Here is an 18,330-nt window from a genome sequence, read left to right as displayed (position 1 = left end):
CCGCAAACACCTTTCCACGGAGGCTCATATTCATGCATAAAGGTCAGTATCAGGAATATATTGGCAAGCAATACGCATTTAAACAAATCACTCATCAATTTCCACAATTAAATATTAATTTTTATAAAGTCAGTTTAAATATTGTGTGAATTACAAGACCAAAGTTCTGTTAGACAAGACCAGAGTTTTGCTTAATCAGTCACCAGTAATCCATATTTGCACATATTTAAAAGTTGATAATTATATTCCCTCATTTTTTGTGTATTTCATCAAAAAAAAATGTTTGAATATATCTAATGAAAACATCTGGCAGAGATTAAAATACAACATGTTTTAACCTTAAAACATCTAACAAATCAATAACTATGACATAATATGAATATTTACATGTAAAAAACATGTACAGACCCCAGCAGCAGTAACACTAATACTGACCAAAGCAAAACTGGCAAACAACAATATATACCTGTATAACAACATTACCAATATAGCAATTTTTCTTTAAAATACAGTAAACTCACAAAATAAGTTTTTACTGTTTGCTTTATTTGAAAATGAGACGCTGCGTTTTACAAACACATACTCCTGGTTGGTGCTGTGTAGCCCACTTGTAAAACAAGGTCAAAGTTAACCCTTTCCCCCACTCAGAAGCAAAGTGAAAATGACTTTCGCAAACAGCATGAAACCATGACAGCCTGTGAGGAACTCACAGTCTGTTCAGGTTTTATGCTGTTTGCTGCTCATCAGTATCTAAGATTTGAGATGAAGCCTTAACAATTTGAACCTAGCAAGAAAAATCTTTAATTTAATGTATCTTGTCAAGGGACTACAGATGTGTGAAAATACATATGTAAGTGGAAAATATTCATGTAATTTTTAAGACAACCACATGCGAAAATGGATTATGCATTCACATAGATGAGCAAGGCTGTCTGCTAAAGAGATTAAAAAATCTGCGTTACTTCACAGCAGACAGTGTTGCTCCAGACCAGACTGTGTAATGCAGCAGGCAGGTCTGGAGCCATGCTGGCTGCATGTGCCATAAGACCCATTCACACAACTTTGGGCATATATTGTAATCAAAGATTTGTACCGATTGGTTTTTGTGCTTGGCAAAATGGTAAAACAGACTGCACTTGTAATAGAAAGACAGACACACAGGACATTATAATAACTGTGTGCCTACTGCATCAAAATGCTGGGTAAAAAAACTAAAATAATGATTATAATTACCTTACCTTCAAAACTATTTGTATATAAGTGTATAAAATAACTAAAATACACTATTGGAAAAAAATGTCAACATTAATAAATTGCATTCATGAGCTTATCAACAGATAGGTGTGTATTTTGAACCATGCAACATAATAGCACAAAATCCATATTTCTAAAACTGACATTTAAGTAATAGCAAAGTCGCATTTAATTAAGGTTATTGGACCTATAAAAAATATTTACAGAAATATTATAATAAAAGGTAACAATATACTATTGAAAATAGATTTTCACAACAGTTTTTTACGGAATGTATTGGACGGAAATAATACAGGAACAAAATAATGGATGGAATATTATGGACGGACATGGTATCAGTAAACAATAATGTATGGATATTAAAATATATGAATAATGCAACTTCCACAACGTATGCACTAGAAATGAAGCTATTTTACATAACATTTAGTCAAAACAACGTTTGAACAATATTTAATAATCTAAAAAAAATAAGTCTTGGGCAAAAAATGTAAACATAAATAAATTGTATTAATAAGCTATTTAAAATAAAGATAAATCTGTATTTTTGGCAATGCAATAAACCACAAAACCCATATCTTTGAAAATGATATAAAGGAAATTTTATAGATACATTTAATAAAGTTTTTTTTACTAATTTTTTTACAAAAATATTTACAGACATGTAATACAATCATAAAAACAACAATATACGATTGCTGAGGTCAATAACTCATAGATCATTGATGGTATATTATCCTAACATTTTTTATGGAATGTAATGGACGGAAAATGTACAGTAACACAATTATGTATGGAATATAATGGACGGACATGGTATCAGTAAAACATTCTCCACTATGTATGGATATTAAAATATTTGAATAATGCCACTTCCACAACTAATGCATCTGAAAGGAAGTGACACTCATTTGACATAACATTAAATAACGACAAAGTTTATAAAAAAAATATATATATATATACACAAAACAACAATAACAGAAATGTTTATATTTATACACACTTATCCTTAAATATGTGTAAAAAACTGACTGGGTTTCATCACAGATAAAATATCCTGTCCTTTTGAAGACAACTTGTTGCAATGTCCCTTCATTGACTTAGTATAAATTTCCAATCCAACTGAAAACTCCATGTTACATTTTTCCTCTAAATCATATTAAATTGCCCCAGTAACCTTAAAATAATGTTTAAACTAAACTCTTACTGCAGTCTTCCTGTTTAAAACCCCCAGTTGTCAACTATGTCCAACCGCACAGCATACATGTTTACCCTCACTGAAAACAAGTTAAATGTACCCTAATCACTTAAATGAAAAATAAAACCTCACATTTGTGCTGTTATTAAGTCATTTCACTGTAAATATTTGCATTAAAAACCTCTAAACTGCCACAATAAAACAATAGAACCGTACAGGATGTCCAACAAAAACACCCACACAACTACATGTTGATTTTTCCCTCTTGTGCATCCTTCATGTTGATTGTCTTGGTGAACATGGCGGTCTTCTTCATCTTCTTCCAGCGGCTCTGTGACATCTTCTCCTTCTGTTTTTTTCTCTGCTCCTCTCTTATCAGACGCCTCTCTTCCTTCTCTCGATCCTAAAGTAGGTAACATTTGTTTAGTTTAGTGAAAACCTTTTCCACTAAGTAGCAAGGTGAAAATGGCTTTAAAACCAGTGTAAAACCAGGACAGCATGCGAGTTACTCGCAGTCAGTTCAGGTTTTATGCTGTTTGCTGCTCATCAGTTTTTTAGAGTTGAAAAATAAAGTAGTTGACACTTATTTTAAACAAGAGGGCCAAGATGGCCCTAGTTCGCTCACCTGAGAGGAGTTTGTTCATTCAATCTTTACCAAATGTCAAACTTGACCTAGATATTGTCCAGACAAACATCCTGGTCAAGTTTCATCATTATTTCATCTGCGAGTCATGATCAATGTACCTAAGTAGTTTCATGATCCTAGGCGTAAGCATTCTTGAGTTATCATCCGGAAACCATTTTTCTAAGTTGAGTCACCGTGACCATGACAGCCATTGTGTGAATACGTTTTTTGGCAATGTGACCTTGACCTTGACCTTTGACCTAGTGACCTGATAATCAATAGGGGTCATCTGCGAGTCATGATCAATATACCTATGAAGTTTCATGAACCTAGGCATAAGCGTTCTTAAGTTATCATCCAGAAACCATTTTATTATTTCAGGTCACCGTGACCTTGACCTTTGACCTAGTGACCTGAAAATCAATAGGGGTCATCTGCGTGTCATGATCATTGTACCTATGAAGTTTCATGATCCTAGGCATAGGCGTTCTTGATTTATCATTCGGAAACCATTTTACTATTTCAGGTCACCTTGACCTTTGACCTAGTGACCTGAAAATCAATAGGGGTCATCTTCGAGTCATGATCAATGTACCTATGAAGTTTCATGATCCTAGGCATAAGCGTTCTTGAGTTATCATCTGGAAACAATTTTACTATTTCGGGTCACCATGACCTTGACATTTGACCTAGTGACCTGAAAATCAATAGTGGTCATCTACAAGTCATGATCAATGTACCTATGAAGTTTCATGATACTAGGCCGCCTAAGAGTTCTTGAGTTATCATCCGGAAACAATTTTACTATTTCGGGTCATCATGACCTTGACCTTTGACCTAGTGACCTGAAAATCAATAGGGGTTATCTGTCAGTCATGATCAATGTATCTATGATGTTTCATGATCCTAGGCCTAATTATTCTTGAGTTATCATCCGGAAACCATTTTACTATTTTGGGTCATCATGACCTTGACCTTTTACCAAGTGACCTGAAAATCAATAGGGGTCATCTGGGAGTCATGATCAATGTATGAAGTTTCATGATCCTTGGCATAAGCGCTCTTGAGTTATCATCCGGAAACCATCTGGTGGATGGACGGACCGACATGAGCAAAACAATATACCCCCTCTTCTTCGAAAGGGGGGGCATAATGAGAAAACTGCCCCCCCCCCCCCCCCCCCTCCAAGCAGCCATGTTATTCAACTGACCAGAACCATTTTTGAACTCAACTCTCGTATCAAGGAAATTGGGCCAAAAATGTGACTTCTACTGTGTTCACATGTTTTCACAATATACATATAGAGAAAAATGCCCCGCCCACTGGCGGCCATGTTTTTTCACCGATCCCAACCATTTTCAAACTCGTCCGAGATATCAATAAAACCAATGTTTTGACCAACTTTCATGATGATTGGGCAAAAATTGTGACTTCTAGAGTGTTTACAAGGTTTCTCTATAGCTAAATAGGGAAAACTGCCACTATATACAGGTAGAGAAAAATGCCCCGCCAACTGGCGGCCATGTTTTTTCACCGATCTTGACCATTTTGGAACTCGTACGAGACATCAATTAAACCAATGTTTTGACCAACTTTCATGATGATTGGGCTAAAATTGTGACTTCTAGAGTGTTTACAAGGTTCCTCTATAGCCAAATCAGGAAAACTGCCCCGCCAACTGGCGGCCATGTTTTTCAACTGATCGGAACCACGTTTGAACTCAACTAAGATATCATTAAGTCAAACATTTTGACAAAGTTACATGAAGATTGGGAATGAAATGTGACTTCTACAGTGTTTACAAGGTTTTTGTTGTTTTTGACCTAGTGACCTAGTTTTTGACCCGGCACAACCCAGTTTCTAACTCGGCCGAGATTTTATTGGAACAAAGCTTCTGACTAAGTTTCATGAAGATTGGACAAGAAATGTGGCCTCTAGAGTGTGTACGAGCAAATTTAAACGGATGGACAAACGGACGGACGGATGGACATACAACGGACAAAGACCGGCCACAAAAGCTCACCTGAGCATGCTTTCTGCACAGGCTAATCAGGGACTTCACTTTCCACTTTTGTAGAGTTTATCGTTTAAAGAAAGTGTTTTCTTAAAAAATCCAGTTTAAGCGGAATGCGTTGTCCCAGATTAGCTTGTGCAGATCAATCCAGTTCTTACAGACTGATACGAAATATTCAGTCCACTACTTAAGAGACTGGTACAAGCTTAAGAGACTTGTACAAAATGTTAAATCCACTACTTACAGACTGGTACAAAAAGATAAATCCACTACTTACAGACTGGTACAATAAGTTAAATCCACTACTTACAGACTGGTACAAAATGTTCAATCAACTGCTTAAAGACTGGTATAAAATGTTCATTCCACTCAGAGCTCCAGATAAGAGGCGTATTTAAGCATTGATAAAAATAAAACACGCATTAAAAATCCGCCCAGTACGTAACAAAACACAATACAAATCTTGGTAGGTATTTTAAATCGATTAAAGGGCGTAACATGTTTAACCAATAATCCAGTTGAGTTTTTAGTGTAAGTTAACCTTTGAATCAAAAGTAAGTAAATCAAAAAAAGCTTGTAATAAAAATGGCGGCCCATACCGTTACGTTTGTGGATCAAAACAGGGACGGTTTAAGCGACCAGCGGCTCATGCGGGAATATTTAAAACAAGTCTGTTCATATCATCATTTTAAATTCATTCTGTTTGCATTTAATAATATAAATAACAAATAATAATATTTCTAGATTAAACAAGTCAAGTACTTTGTCAGTTTTCTATGGAAAATGAATATATACCTCAATATTCCAAAATAGCCTTAATGGCTGAAACAAAGGAGTAAAATACGCTTTAACAATAATATCTGGGGGTAAAATACCCTTTAGACTAATATCCTTATCTGGAACTCTGATTCCACTACTTACAGTCTGGTACAAAATGCTTAAACCAATACTTTCAGACTGAAACACAATATTCAATCCACTTCTTTCTGACTGGTAAAATTTTTTCAATCCACTACTTGCTGACTAGTACAAAATGTTGTATTTACAGACGGGTACAAAATGTTCAGTGAAAAACATACAGACTGGTACAAAATGTTCAATCCACTTAATACAGACTAGTGCACAATGTTCAATCCACTACTTACAGACTGGTACAGAATATTCAATCCACTATTTACAGAGTTGTACAAAATATTTATTCCACTAATTACAGACTGGTACAGAATATTCAATCCACTACTTAAAACTAGTTCAAAATATTCTATCCACTACTTTACAGACTGATACAAAATATTAAATCCACTACTTACAGACTGGTACAAGCACCAAAATATTCAATCCACTACTTACAGACTGGTACCAGCGTACAGGAAAAGCCCTGCGTCCATCCATGGCCGGCTGGGAATACTGAACCTGGAACTTCTGTCTTTCCTTTGTAGTCACACTCTGCTCAATGACTAGAACGATCTTCGCCCACTGGAAATCAGACAGTTCATGTATGAACAAGACTATTGCAAAGCAATAAAAGTCCCCTACCTTCGCAGGCTCCACCATTTTCAGCAATATTTGTACTTTATTTGTTGCTATAGCAAGCAGAATTCTTGATGTAGGAACAAAAAGAAATGACGTGAATAATCTCCATATTGTAAGCAATCCATGTTTCAAGTTTCATGAAAAAATATGAAGAAGTTGTATAGTTATCGCAGGATCCACCATTTCCAGTAATATTTCTAGTCTATTTCTTGCCATAGCAACCAGAATTCTTGATGTAGGAACAAAATGAAATGATGTGCATAACCTCCATATTGCCATTTGTCCATGTTTTAAGTTTCATGATAAAGTATGAAGAACTTTTTAAGTTATCGCAGGACCCAGAAAAGTGTGACAGACTGACAGACACACACAGCACAAACCATAAGTCCCCCTCCGGTTTCACTGTTAGGGGACTAATAAGAATCAATTTGAGCCTAACTCTGAAAAACAGGGTGAAATGCATGTGTGTCAGGAGTTGTCCCAGATTAGCCTGGGCAGTCCACATCAGCTAATCAGGGATGACACTTTCTGCCTTAATTGGATTTTCCCTACGAAGAGACTTAATTTTAACGAAACATTCCATAAGAGCCGTATGCAGACTGCACAGGCTAATCTTGGACAACACTTTGCACACATGGATTTAACCGTGGATTCCCACAAACAGGCTAATTTTGCTATTATATATAGTAAGCTGTTTATAATGGTTTTTCATGAAATCGAGAAATAAAATAAATCACAGAGTGTTAATAATGCACACACAAAAAAACATAGAAGCCTCAAGGCACATGACATTCATTTTTTTCTCCCACCACAGATAACAATTAATGAGGAGAAGTGCCATGCTTAAGAACCATAACCTTTCACTTTCTTAAATAAGAGTTATTGCCCTTTGTTGTTTTCGTATGATGTAACTTTTCAGGAGTAGATCTCAGATATGATACAAGATTTCAACATGAAACCTCATGGGTGTGTAGCAATCAATTGGAAGAAGAGCCATGCACAGGAACCATTACCTTACACTTTCTTAAAAAAGAGTTTTTGCCCTTTGTTGTTTTTGCATCATGTAACTTCTAAGGGCTTTATCTCAGATACGATACACGATTTCAACATACAATTTCATGGGTGTATGCATATAAATGAGAAGAATTGCAATTAATAAAAATAATTTACCTACACTGAATTATTTAGTATTACAAGAGTTCCGCGGTCGGAGATGACCGCATTGAAGCCGGATTTTTGATTTAAATGACAGGAAAGTACCTTTCGTGTTTTTGTCAATGCAATACTTAAATTACTGAAATATTGTTCAAAGGTCAAAATGAAATGTAAGTACTTTTCAAGGCATGAGCAAACCTTGTGTTATGTTTTGAATGCATGCATATACATGAACAACAATAACATTTAAGGTCACAAATATGAACTTGAATTGACAATTAGGAAAGTTTGATCTCAATTTTTTTATTAGCAAATTAGTAACATATTGTTTGAAGTTTCCATCAATTTCATTATCAAATGTAAGAAAATAAACTTAGATGAAATAATACTATTTATTGTTTTGCTTTCACATACCTACACAGAAATCCAGACAGCCTTATGATCACTCCAAAAGGTTTCTATCACACCAGTTCTAGCAGATAGATCAGATTCTAGGTCCAAGCATACCAAAGTTACAACAATTTTAACATTTTAACATTTAAGTTCACAGTGACCTTGACCTTCAAATGAATGACATTGAAATGAATGACCTTGAAATGACCAGTGGTCATCTAAGTGTGCTTGCAAACCTTTACGTCAAGTTTGAGATTCTAGGTCCAAGCATACCAAAGTTATAACAATTTTAACATTTTAACATTGAAGGTCACAGTGACCTTGACCTTCAAATGAATGACATTGAAATGAGCAGTGGTGATCTTCTAGTACTGGCCAACCTTTATGTCAAGTTTGAAGACTCTAGGTACAAGCATACCAAAGTTATAACATGGAATAAGAACTTTAACATTTTTACCTACCAAAGTTATAAGAACTTTAACATTTTTACATTCAAGGTCACAGTGACCTTGACCTTAGAATGAATGACCTTGAAATGACCAGTGGTCATCTAAGTGTGCTTGCAAACCTTCATGTCAAGTTTGAAGACTCTATGTCCAAGCATACCAAAGTTATAACAATTTTAACATTTTAACATTTAAGGTCACAGTGACCTTGACCTTCAAATGAATGACATTGAAATGACCAGTGGTCATCTTCTAGTACTGGCCAATCTTTATTTCAAGTTTGAAGACTCTAGGTACAAGCATACCAAAGTTATAACATGAAATAAGAACTTTAACATTTTTACATTCAAGGTCACAGTGACCTTGACCTTCAAATGAATGACCTTGAAATGTCCAGTGGTTACTTACTAGTTCTGGCCAACCTTCATGTCAAGTTTCAAGACTCTAGGTCCAAGCATACCAAAGTTATAACAACTTTAACATTTTTACATTCAAGGTCACAGTGACCTTGACCTTCAAATGAATGACCTTGAAATGTCCAGTGGTTACTTACTAGTTCTGGCCAACCTTCATGTCAAGTTTCAAGACTCTAGGTCCAAGCATACCAAAGTTATAACAACTTTAACATTTTTATATTGAAGGTCACAGTGACCTTCACCTTCAAATGAATGACCTTGAAATGACCAGTGGTCATCTGTTAATCCTGGCCAACCTTCATGTCAAGTTTGAAGACTCTAGGTCCAAGCATACCAAAGTTATACCATGAAATAAGAACTTTTACATTTTTACTTTCAAGGTCACAGTGACCTTGACCTTCAAATGAATGACCTTGAAATGACCAGTGGTTACTAACTAGTTATGGCCAACCTTCATGTCAAGTTTCAAGACTCTAGGTCCAAGCATACCAAAGTTATAACAACTTTAACATTTTTTATATTGAAGGTCACAGTGACCTTGACCTTCAAATGAATGACCTTGAAATGACCAGTGGTCATCTGTTAATCCTGGCCAACCTTCATGTCAAGTTTGAAGACTCTAGGTCCAAGCATACCAAAGTTATACCATGAAATAAGAACTTTAACATTTTCGAGCACGCCGCCACCTCGCCCGCCCGCCCGCCCGCCCGACAACATCAATCTATAAGCCGAGATTTTTTCGAAAAAAATCCGGCTAATTATTACTGTATATCAAGGAATTTGCAACCATCCATAAACAAAATATTTATTTGGTGGGGGACATCAATTGAACAAATTTGCTTGTTAATTACAAAAAGGTCTAGGATTCGAATCTTGATTCAATTATTTCAAAGCTTTTTTAAATATATAATTTGATCTGCTGCTGAACATATTTACATCAACACTGCACATACTTTCCCCCCCCCCCCCCCCCCCCCCCCCGCACACACACAAAGTACAAGACCACACCAAAATTGAATATCTTTAATATCTTTAAGTATTTAATAACATAACAGCTAGAAATCACAGATGTAATAAAACAATTTTAAAGGCATAGATTTATTTAAGGTGAACTTCAGGAATATGAATGAGCAAGTCCACTGAAAATTAATCAATACATTTTAAAGGGGCACAAGTATACCAATGAACTTGACAGTCAGCTATAGTGGTTGGTAACCTGGAACTGTCAATACAATCCATTATTTGGTCATACCTGTCTAAACCATTCCTTCTGTGTCTCTGCCACCAGCTGGTATGTGTTCCCCATCATTGCAATCAGCATGTTTACAAGTAGAAGGGTCACCATGATCATGTACAACAAAAACATCAGCTGTAACAGTAGGGCGTAGGATTTATGGATTGGTCAATGTACAGTAGGGCGCAGAATTTTATGGGTCGGTCAATGCATGTAGGGTGCAGGATTTATAGTAGAAAAATTATATGTTGGTCAGTCTATGATTTCAGAACAGGTTTTCGTGGTTATTTTTATATAATAACTAATAACATATACAATTTATTTATTTTACGTTTTTCAGTCAATGCTTGTTTACAAATTATACACTTGAATTTTGCAAAACATTCTTTAAGCAACTCAATGGTACAATGTTCTTACATATTCATAATCAATAAAACTGATGAAATTTCACATAAAATTGTTTCACAATTATTTTATCATATAATTAATATATACATTTTAACATAAATTTAAATTATTTGTATAACTAGAATATATTCATATAAAATAAATATTACTTTATGCAGATGAAAAAAAATCAATTCGTAGAGAATTCATGCAAAATACAACATAAAACCTGGTGTTTAAAATTGAGTGAATAACAACGTCTTATAAATCTTGAGGTTATATTAAATTGAAAAGTTAAGAGGAGATTTGTTATTGTCATTACAAGTATAAATGGCACAGCATTTGTTAAAGATTTAAACTTAAAATACCATCAAGCAAAATAATGTGCATAAGCCATATCAACATGTTAATTGTTTGGAAAATGGGATAGTAAACCTCTCCCTCAAGCTATATTTCTATGATATATACAACTCTAAGACAACCGATTATATGACTTTCTCACAAAATGAAAAGCTGTTAAACTTAAAAACCTATGTTCTCTGAAATTGTCATTGAAACATTTTATCAATAGCTGTCTCAAGACAGCTGCTCAAATGTAATGTCAATTTTAAAGGGACCGTTTCACAGATTTTGGTATACATGGACGTTTTTCATTAAAAGCTGTAAATGTATAACTGTAAACACTGGGACTCAATAGCTCCAGTAAAAAAAATCAAGAATACAAGGGCTGTTTGTAAAACATGCATGCTCCCCATATGGGCTGTCAGTTGTAGCGGCAGCCATTGTGTGAATATGTTTTTTGTCACTTTGACCTTGACCTTTGACCTAGTGACCTGAAAATCAAAAGGGGTCATCTGCCAGTCATGATCAATGTACCTATGAATTTTCATGATAAGGCCTAATTATTTTTTAGTTATCATCAGGAAACCATTTTACTGTTTTGAGTCACTGTGACCTTGACCTTTGACCTAGTGACCTGAAAATTAATAGGGGTCATCTGCCAGTCATGATCAATGTACCTATGCAGTTTCATGATCCTTGGTGTAAGCATTCTTGAGTTATCATCTGGAAACCATTTTTACTATTTTGAGTCACTGTGACCTTGACCTTTGACCTAGTGACCTGAAAATCAATAGGGGTCATCTGCCAGTCATGATCAATATTCCTATGAATTTTCATCATCCTAGGCGTAAGCATTCTTGAGTTATCATCCGGAAACCATTTTACTGTTTCGAGTCACTGTGACCTTGACCTTTGACCTAGTGACATGGAAATCAATAGGGGTCATCTGCCAGTCATGATCAATGTACCTATGAAGTTTCATGATCCTAGGCCTAAGCATTCTTGAGTTATCATCCGGAAACCATTTTACTATTTCGAGTCACTGTGACCTTGACCTTTGACCTAGTGACCTGAAAATCAATAGGGGTCATCTGCCAGTCATGATCAATGTACCTATGAAGTTTCATGATCCTAGGCCTAAGCATTATTGAGTTATCATCCGGAAACCATTTTACTATTTCAAGTCACTGTGACCTTGACCTTTGACCTAGTGACCTGAAAATCAATTGGGGTCATCTGACAGTCATGATCAATGTACCTATGAAGTTTTATGATCCTAGGCCTAAGCGTTCTTGAGTTATCATCCGGAAACCATCTGGTGGACTGACCGACCGACATGTGCAAAACAATATACCCCCTCTTCTTTGAAGGGGGGCATAAAAATTAAAGAAAAAAAATAGTCCTTAACTGGGCTCATACCACTGACCCTTGGAGTAAAAGTCTAACACTTAGACCACTCGGCCATCCTTGCTTATATTATGCCTAGTGTATTTTATACTTTATATAAGCAATCGCCGTACAGTGTGACAAAATATAATGACAACAACAGAACTCTCCAAATATTTAATCGTTGAGTGTTTTTAACGCTTCATGATTGTCGTGTTTTTAAATCATCAAAAGATGCATATTATGGATGATTTACAGCATTGTAAATGTTCAGTGTAACTGTTTCCTTGCAAATATCATAACTAAATGAAAATTTGCAAATCTTTAACTTTTTTTTCAGTTTTGTCAATTTACCAAAAACGTGAAAAGGCCCATTTAAGTCACCTGATGTAATGACAGTTAAGGCATATATACATGGGTAATATCTGTAGAAATTACTTAATAATAGAGCTTATAATTCTCAGGTGTTTTGTTATCATTTTATTCTACATTTGAAAGGGTCACTACAAATATGAACACCCATTAGTGCTACTATTTAATTGAAATAATGTATAACATCAGCATCACAAAATGAATGACACAACCATTAACCTACATACATGCAGTGTTGTCTTAGTTTTTTTATATCACAAACTAAAAAGGATTTAATAAACTAGAACCGTGCCAGTTAGATGATGATTATGTATCCTAAAAGAATACTCAATAATAAAATGAGAAATGAGTAAAACAAAGAGGTTCCATGTGATCCTTGGATGCTCTCTATCCTGAGAAAATAGAGCTCAGAGGTATACTTACTCCTTGTAGGGGGCTACTTTATACAACATGGGCATAGTTTGAACTTGACTTGCTATGTGAGTCAATATAAAATATTTCTCAACATGGATTTGGCATATTTTGAACCCAGAGGCATAATTTGAACAAACTTAGCAGAGGACCACTATCTGATGTGACATTCAAATATTGAACCTTCTGGCATTGTCCTTACAGAAGAATTATTCTACCTCCCGCAGAATAAACTGAATGTAAATTTAAATATAAGGGAGCAAAAATAAAAGCAAAAAGGCCTACAATATTAAAAACAACTTGGAAGACAAATTCCATGCCACTGCATGGTTGATTACCTTAAAGGAACTTGTTCACAGATTATCAAACTTAATAAAAAATTCATTACATGAATTTGATTACAAAACAGGTTATGTTTGGAATAGTTTAAAAAAATTATACAAACAAGACACTCAGACACTGATGCCACCCCTTCTCCCCGACAAAGCTTGTTGGATACAGCAGACAAAAAGACAAAGGGCGAAAATTCCTGACTCATGAAACATATGTGTACATATATCAGAGAGTTTACCCAACACAGGAGCCTTTAGTTTTAACCCTTTGCATGCTGGGAAATTTGTCGTCTGCTAAAATGTCTTCTGCTGAATTTCTAAAATTAGCATTTTCTTCGATTTTTTTTAAAGAATACTATCAGAATAGCAAACAGTTTGGATCCTGATGAGACGCCACGTTCTGTGGCATCTCATCTGGATCCAAACTGTTTGCAAAGGCCTTCAAAATTCGGTTCCCGCACTGGGAGGGTTAAAACAACTATTTTTCACCTTATGTCTAGCTCAAGTTCTACGTACATGATGCTGTGCTAGACTTACTTTGAGTACAATAACATTTCTGGACGTGGAAAAGATGTCAACAATTTCCTCAAAGTCACCGACAGACATTGAGAATGTGCCTAACAGGGCATCAAATGCGTTGGAAAACAGGCAGGCCTGTATTTTCGGATCGCACGTACTACCGAGAAACGCAACAAAGAACGCTGGAAACACACACAAAAAAGAAGCAACTCAAAATAATGGTAAGCAACGGCTTGAAAAACATTTACTATCTTGATCAGACATTGTCTACGTCCATTACAAATATGTTTGTGAAGCCATTGCACATAATCACTGAAGTATGCTGGCATGTTTCCCAAACTTTACATCAATTAATTGTGTGATGTTTTTTTTTCTAATTTGGTATATTTGAAGTCAGTTTAATTATAAGAAATAAACAACATATTAAAACTGCAGAATGTTTAATTTGTATTCATTATATTTTACATTATGTAACAGATATAACAATAAAGCTTTTTTTTTAAATATCACTTGAATAAAGAATTTTGTCTTTTTAATATATATTAGTGTATATTAAAAGACACCATTAAATTAACACACACACAAAACTGGCTTGACAATGAAACTTCATTTGAACCTCACTTTGGCAAAGCGGGGTTTCATTTGCACAGGCTAATCAGGGACCACACTTTCCGCTTTTATGGTGTGTTAATATTTGTAAAGGAAATTGATTCTTAACCCTTTCAGTGTGGTAACCGAATTTTGAAGGCCTTTGCAAACAGTTTGGATCCAAATGAGACACCACAGAACGTGGCGTCTCATCAGGATCCAAACTGTTTGCTATTCTGATAGTATTTTTTGAAAAAAATCAAAGAAAATGCTAATTTTAGAAATTCAGCAGAGGACATTTTAGCGGACGACAAATTTCCCAGCATGCAAAGGGTTAAAGAAATTATGTTTAGACAGAGAGTGTCATCCCTGATTAGCCTGTATGGACTGCACTTTATGTCCATGCATTAAGCCCTGTTTTCCCATGGAGCCTTTCATTTGTAAATGTTCTTCAATTGCCAATGTGAAAGCAAAACAAGGTGAACATAATACTGAATAAAACAAAACTTATTAATAACCAGTGGATCAGTTTTTATGATTCTTTTTAGTGACACAATTTGATTGCACTTGAAACAAGAACATTCTCATATTACTAATTTTTACTGCAACATTGTATTTTATTCTGTTTAGTGTTAAATGTTAGTTAAAACCTATTTATTTTAGCTTGATTGCATAGAAAACCATAGGCTTATTTGAAACGCTCTTGAGTCCATTTCCTGGGAACCATTATTTGGTGTCTATGAGGGAGATCTATAGAACGATCCCACAGCAGGGATCCAATCCCTGCCCCCCCCCCTATAGAACGATCCCACAGCAGGGATCCAATCCCTGATAACCCCCCCCCCCCATGATCCCACAGCAGGGATCCAATCCCTGACCCCCCCCCCATTCCCTAGGCACCATATCCACTACACCACAGTGACTGTTTCATAAACAAACGCTAATAAAAACTGTTGTGGTAAAAAATAATCACTTAAGTCATAACATAGGTCAAAAGTGAAATAAAGAACTACAACAAATCATCAGTTCTGGATTAGGACATATACCAGTGACATGGTCAATGGTAAAACTTGCATAAAACAGTAAATTCTAAACATAAACATAGCAGTGAAATGGATAGAACTTAAAAAAACCTTTATTTCTAGACTTATCATTTTGATTACTGATCATGAATAAGCTAGTCAAACAATCAATAGGGAATTTTCTGACTGGATTAAAAAACAATCCCTGCAACAGAGAACACAACAGAAAAAAATCAAACTCGATATTGAGAAAACTATAAGCTTAATGAATATGCTAAAATACTAAATTATAGGCGTATATGGACAGAAAAAAATGCAGTAACAGAGGCCCGTCAAAACTTAGTAATTCAAAACAAATGTTATGATTTAGTATTCAAGCTAAAATACAGATGGCACAAAGTGTAGACTCATCAGAAGTATAATTCAGTCAATAATTCACAACAATTTGTAAATGTGTAAATGGGGCAATAAATCAAGGATCGCAGTGTTGTTAAAGGTTTAATTGGGCCAAAATCAAACCAACAAAATGCCTACGAGCGCGATAGTTCGATGCTTGGTGTGCCCTACAGACACGTTAAAGTCTGCAAACTCCCCGAGCGACATTATGAACATAGCCATAATCGCCTCTAACGGGTCCCTGTAAGCACTGCCTTCTATTTCCAGAAAGACGATATACATCGCTGTAAGTAAAATTGAGAAAGACGATAAACATTGCTTCAAGTAAAATCAAGACAGACGATATGCATCGTTGTAAGTAAAATTGAGAAAGACCGTAACATCGCTGTAAGAAAAGAAACAAGAGCACCGCATAAAGGGTGCCACGCTCGGCTACAGGTGCAGTTTTGAATAAATGAAAGCTTGTCAGATTAAAAAAATAATAATTTAAAGGTCACAGTGACCTTAACCTTTGACCCAAAAATGGGTGTGGCGTGTAGAACTCATCAAGGTGCATCTACATATGAAGTTTCAAAGTTGTAGGTTGAAGCAATTTGATTTTAGAGCCAATGTTCAAAACCTTAACAAAATGATAAGGTTTTAGCATGACGCGGACGTCGGACGGCAGACGTCGGACGTAGGACAACGAGCTGGCTATGACAATACCTTGGGTTTTCTCCGAAAACGCCAAGCTAAAAATTATGAAGCTTGTTTACCGTTGCTTCATGATGAGTGCTATTTACATAAGGTCATAATTAATCATTCACATTAACATGACCTTAAAGCATGAAAATATATTTTGACACTGCATGCAAAAATGACTCATATCGGGGGTAACATAGAGAACAAAATTAGATACAATTCTTTCACCATTCACTCCAATTGTTCTTTTTTTTTAAATATCAATAAAATGCAACAGTTTTGATAACAAATCAAATAGATCTTTTTTTTCCATTTCATCATAAAAGCTGTAATGTTGGTTGTAAAAAATGAATGAAAAATCGAAGCTCAGGTATGTAATACATTTTCTTTTCATTGCTTATGGAATGAATTAATTGGCTTCCTGCAATCCAATAATTTTACTTGGATAAAATTTTACATTTCACAACATTCAAAAGGTTGCTTTTAAAAAAGGTTAACATCAAGCAAAATTATGTGTTATATTATAACAACATCTAAGGCCATAAAATATCAACTGTTTTTTCTTGTGTTTCATAAAAAAAATTAAACGCATACACAAACCTTTAAACCAACCAACATAGTTACTCCAATATCACTCATCTGAAAATATATTTGTTGTGACATAAAATCTAAGCACTGTTGATATTTTATAGCCTTTTCACTCCAATAGGACCGACATAAAACAGACAAAATGCCTACGATCGCAATAGTTCGATGCTCAGTGAGGGCGAAAGACTCATAAAAATCCGCAAACTGTCCGAGGGACATTATGAACATAGCCATAATCGCCTCGAAGGGATCCTTGAAAGCACTGCCCTCTATTCCCAGAAAGACGATATACATGGCTGTAAGTAAAGAATGATATACACGGCTGTAAGCAACGACGATATACATCGCTGTTAAGTAAACAAGAGCACCGCATAACGAGTGCCAACACTCGGCTGCGAAAGCTTGTCAGATTTTTCTTTTTTTTTAGAGGTCACAGTGACCTTGACCTTTGACCTAGTGACCCAAAATAGGGTGTGGCATGTAGAACTCATCAAGATGCATCTACATATGAAGTTTCAAAGTTGTAGATGGAAGAACTTTGATTTTAGAGCGTATGTTAAGGTTTATGTTAAAGTTTTATATTAGAGGTCACAGTGACCTTGACCTTTGACCTAGTGACCCAAAAATGGGTATGGCGTGTAGAACTCATCAAGGTTCATCTACATATGAAGTTTCAAAGTTGTAGGTGGAAGCACTTTGATTTTAAAGCCTTTGTTAAAAGTTTTATATTAGAGGTCACAGTGACCTTTGACCTAGTGACCCAAAAATGGGTGTGGCATGTAGAACTCATCAAGGTGCATCTACATATGAAGTTTCAAAATTGTAGGTGGAAGTACTTTGATTTTAGAGCCTATGTTAAAGTTTTATATTAGAGGTCACAGTGACCTTGACCTTTGATCTAGTGACCCAAAAATGGGTGTGGCATGTAGAACTCCTCAAGGTGCATCTACATATGAAGTTTCAAAGTTGTAGGTGGAAGCACTTTGATTTTAGAGCCAATGTTAAGGTTTTAGCACAACGCCTACGGCGGACAGC

General features: G+C 35.4%; 1 protein-coding gene across 8 annotated transcripts in view; it reads right to left on the bottom strand.

Annotated features, from left to right (window-relative positions):
• Nucleotides 1-18,330, bottom strand: part of LOC127857022 (transient receptor potential cation channel subfamily V member 6-like) — a 61,094-nt gene that overhangs the window by 1,401 nt on the left and 41,363 nt on the right. For 5 of the 8 annotated variants that reach the window (XR_008038284.1, XM_052393288.1, XM_052393289.1 and 2 more), the window contains 4 exons: nt 14,039-14,202; nt 10,290-10,406; nt 6,445-6,570; nt 1-2,858 (listed from right to left, as the gene is read on the bottom strand). The exon at nt 1-2,858 is cut by the window's left edge. Coding sequence is in view for 7 of the 8 variants with exons in the window: in XM_052393288.1 (XP_052249248.1) it covers nt 2,700-2,858; nt 6,445-6,570; nt 10,290-10,406; nt 14,039-14,202 (566 nt within the window). In the remaining variant the exon portion in view is untranslated. Of the gene's footprint in view, nt 2,859-6,444; nt 6,571-10,289; nt 10,407-14,038; nt 14,203-15,520; nt 16,311-18,330 lie in introns of those variants that run through there. The other 3 variants (XM_052393290.1, XM_052393294.1, XM_052393295.1) reach the window with 2 other exon arrangements.

This window comes from Dreissena polymorpha, chromosome 14 (assembly GCF_020536995.1).
Source record: "Dreissena polymorpha isolate Duluth1 chromosome 14, UMN_Dpol_1.0, whole genome shotgun sequence".
In the NCBI taxonomy this organism is placed as follows: domain Eukaryota; kingdom Metazoa; phylum Mollusca; class Bivalvia; order Myida; family Dreissenidae; genus Dreissena; species Dreissena polymorpha.
This window is presented reverse-complemented; position numbering and strand designations above follow the sequence as displayed.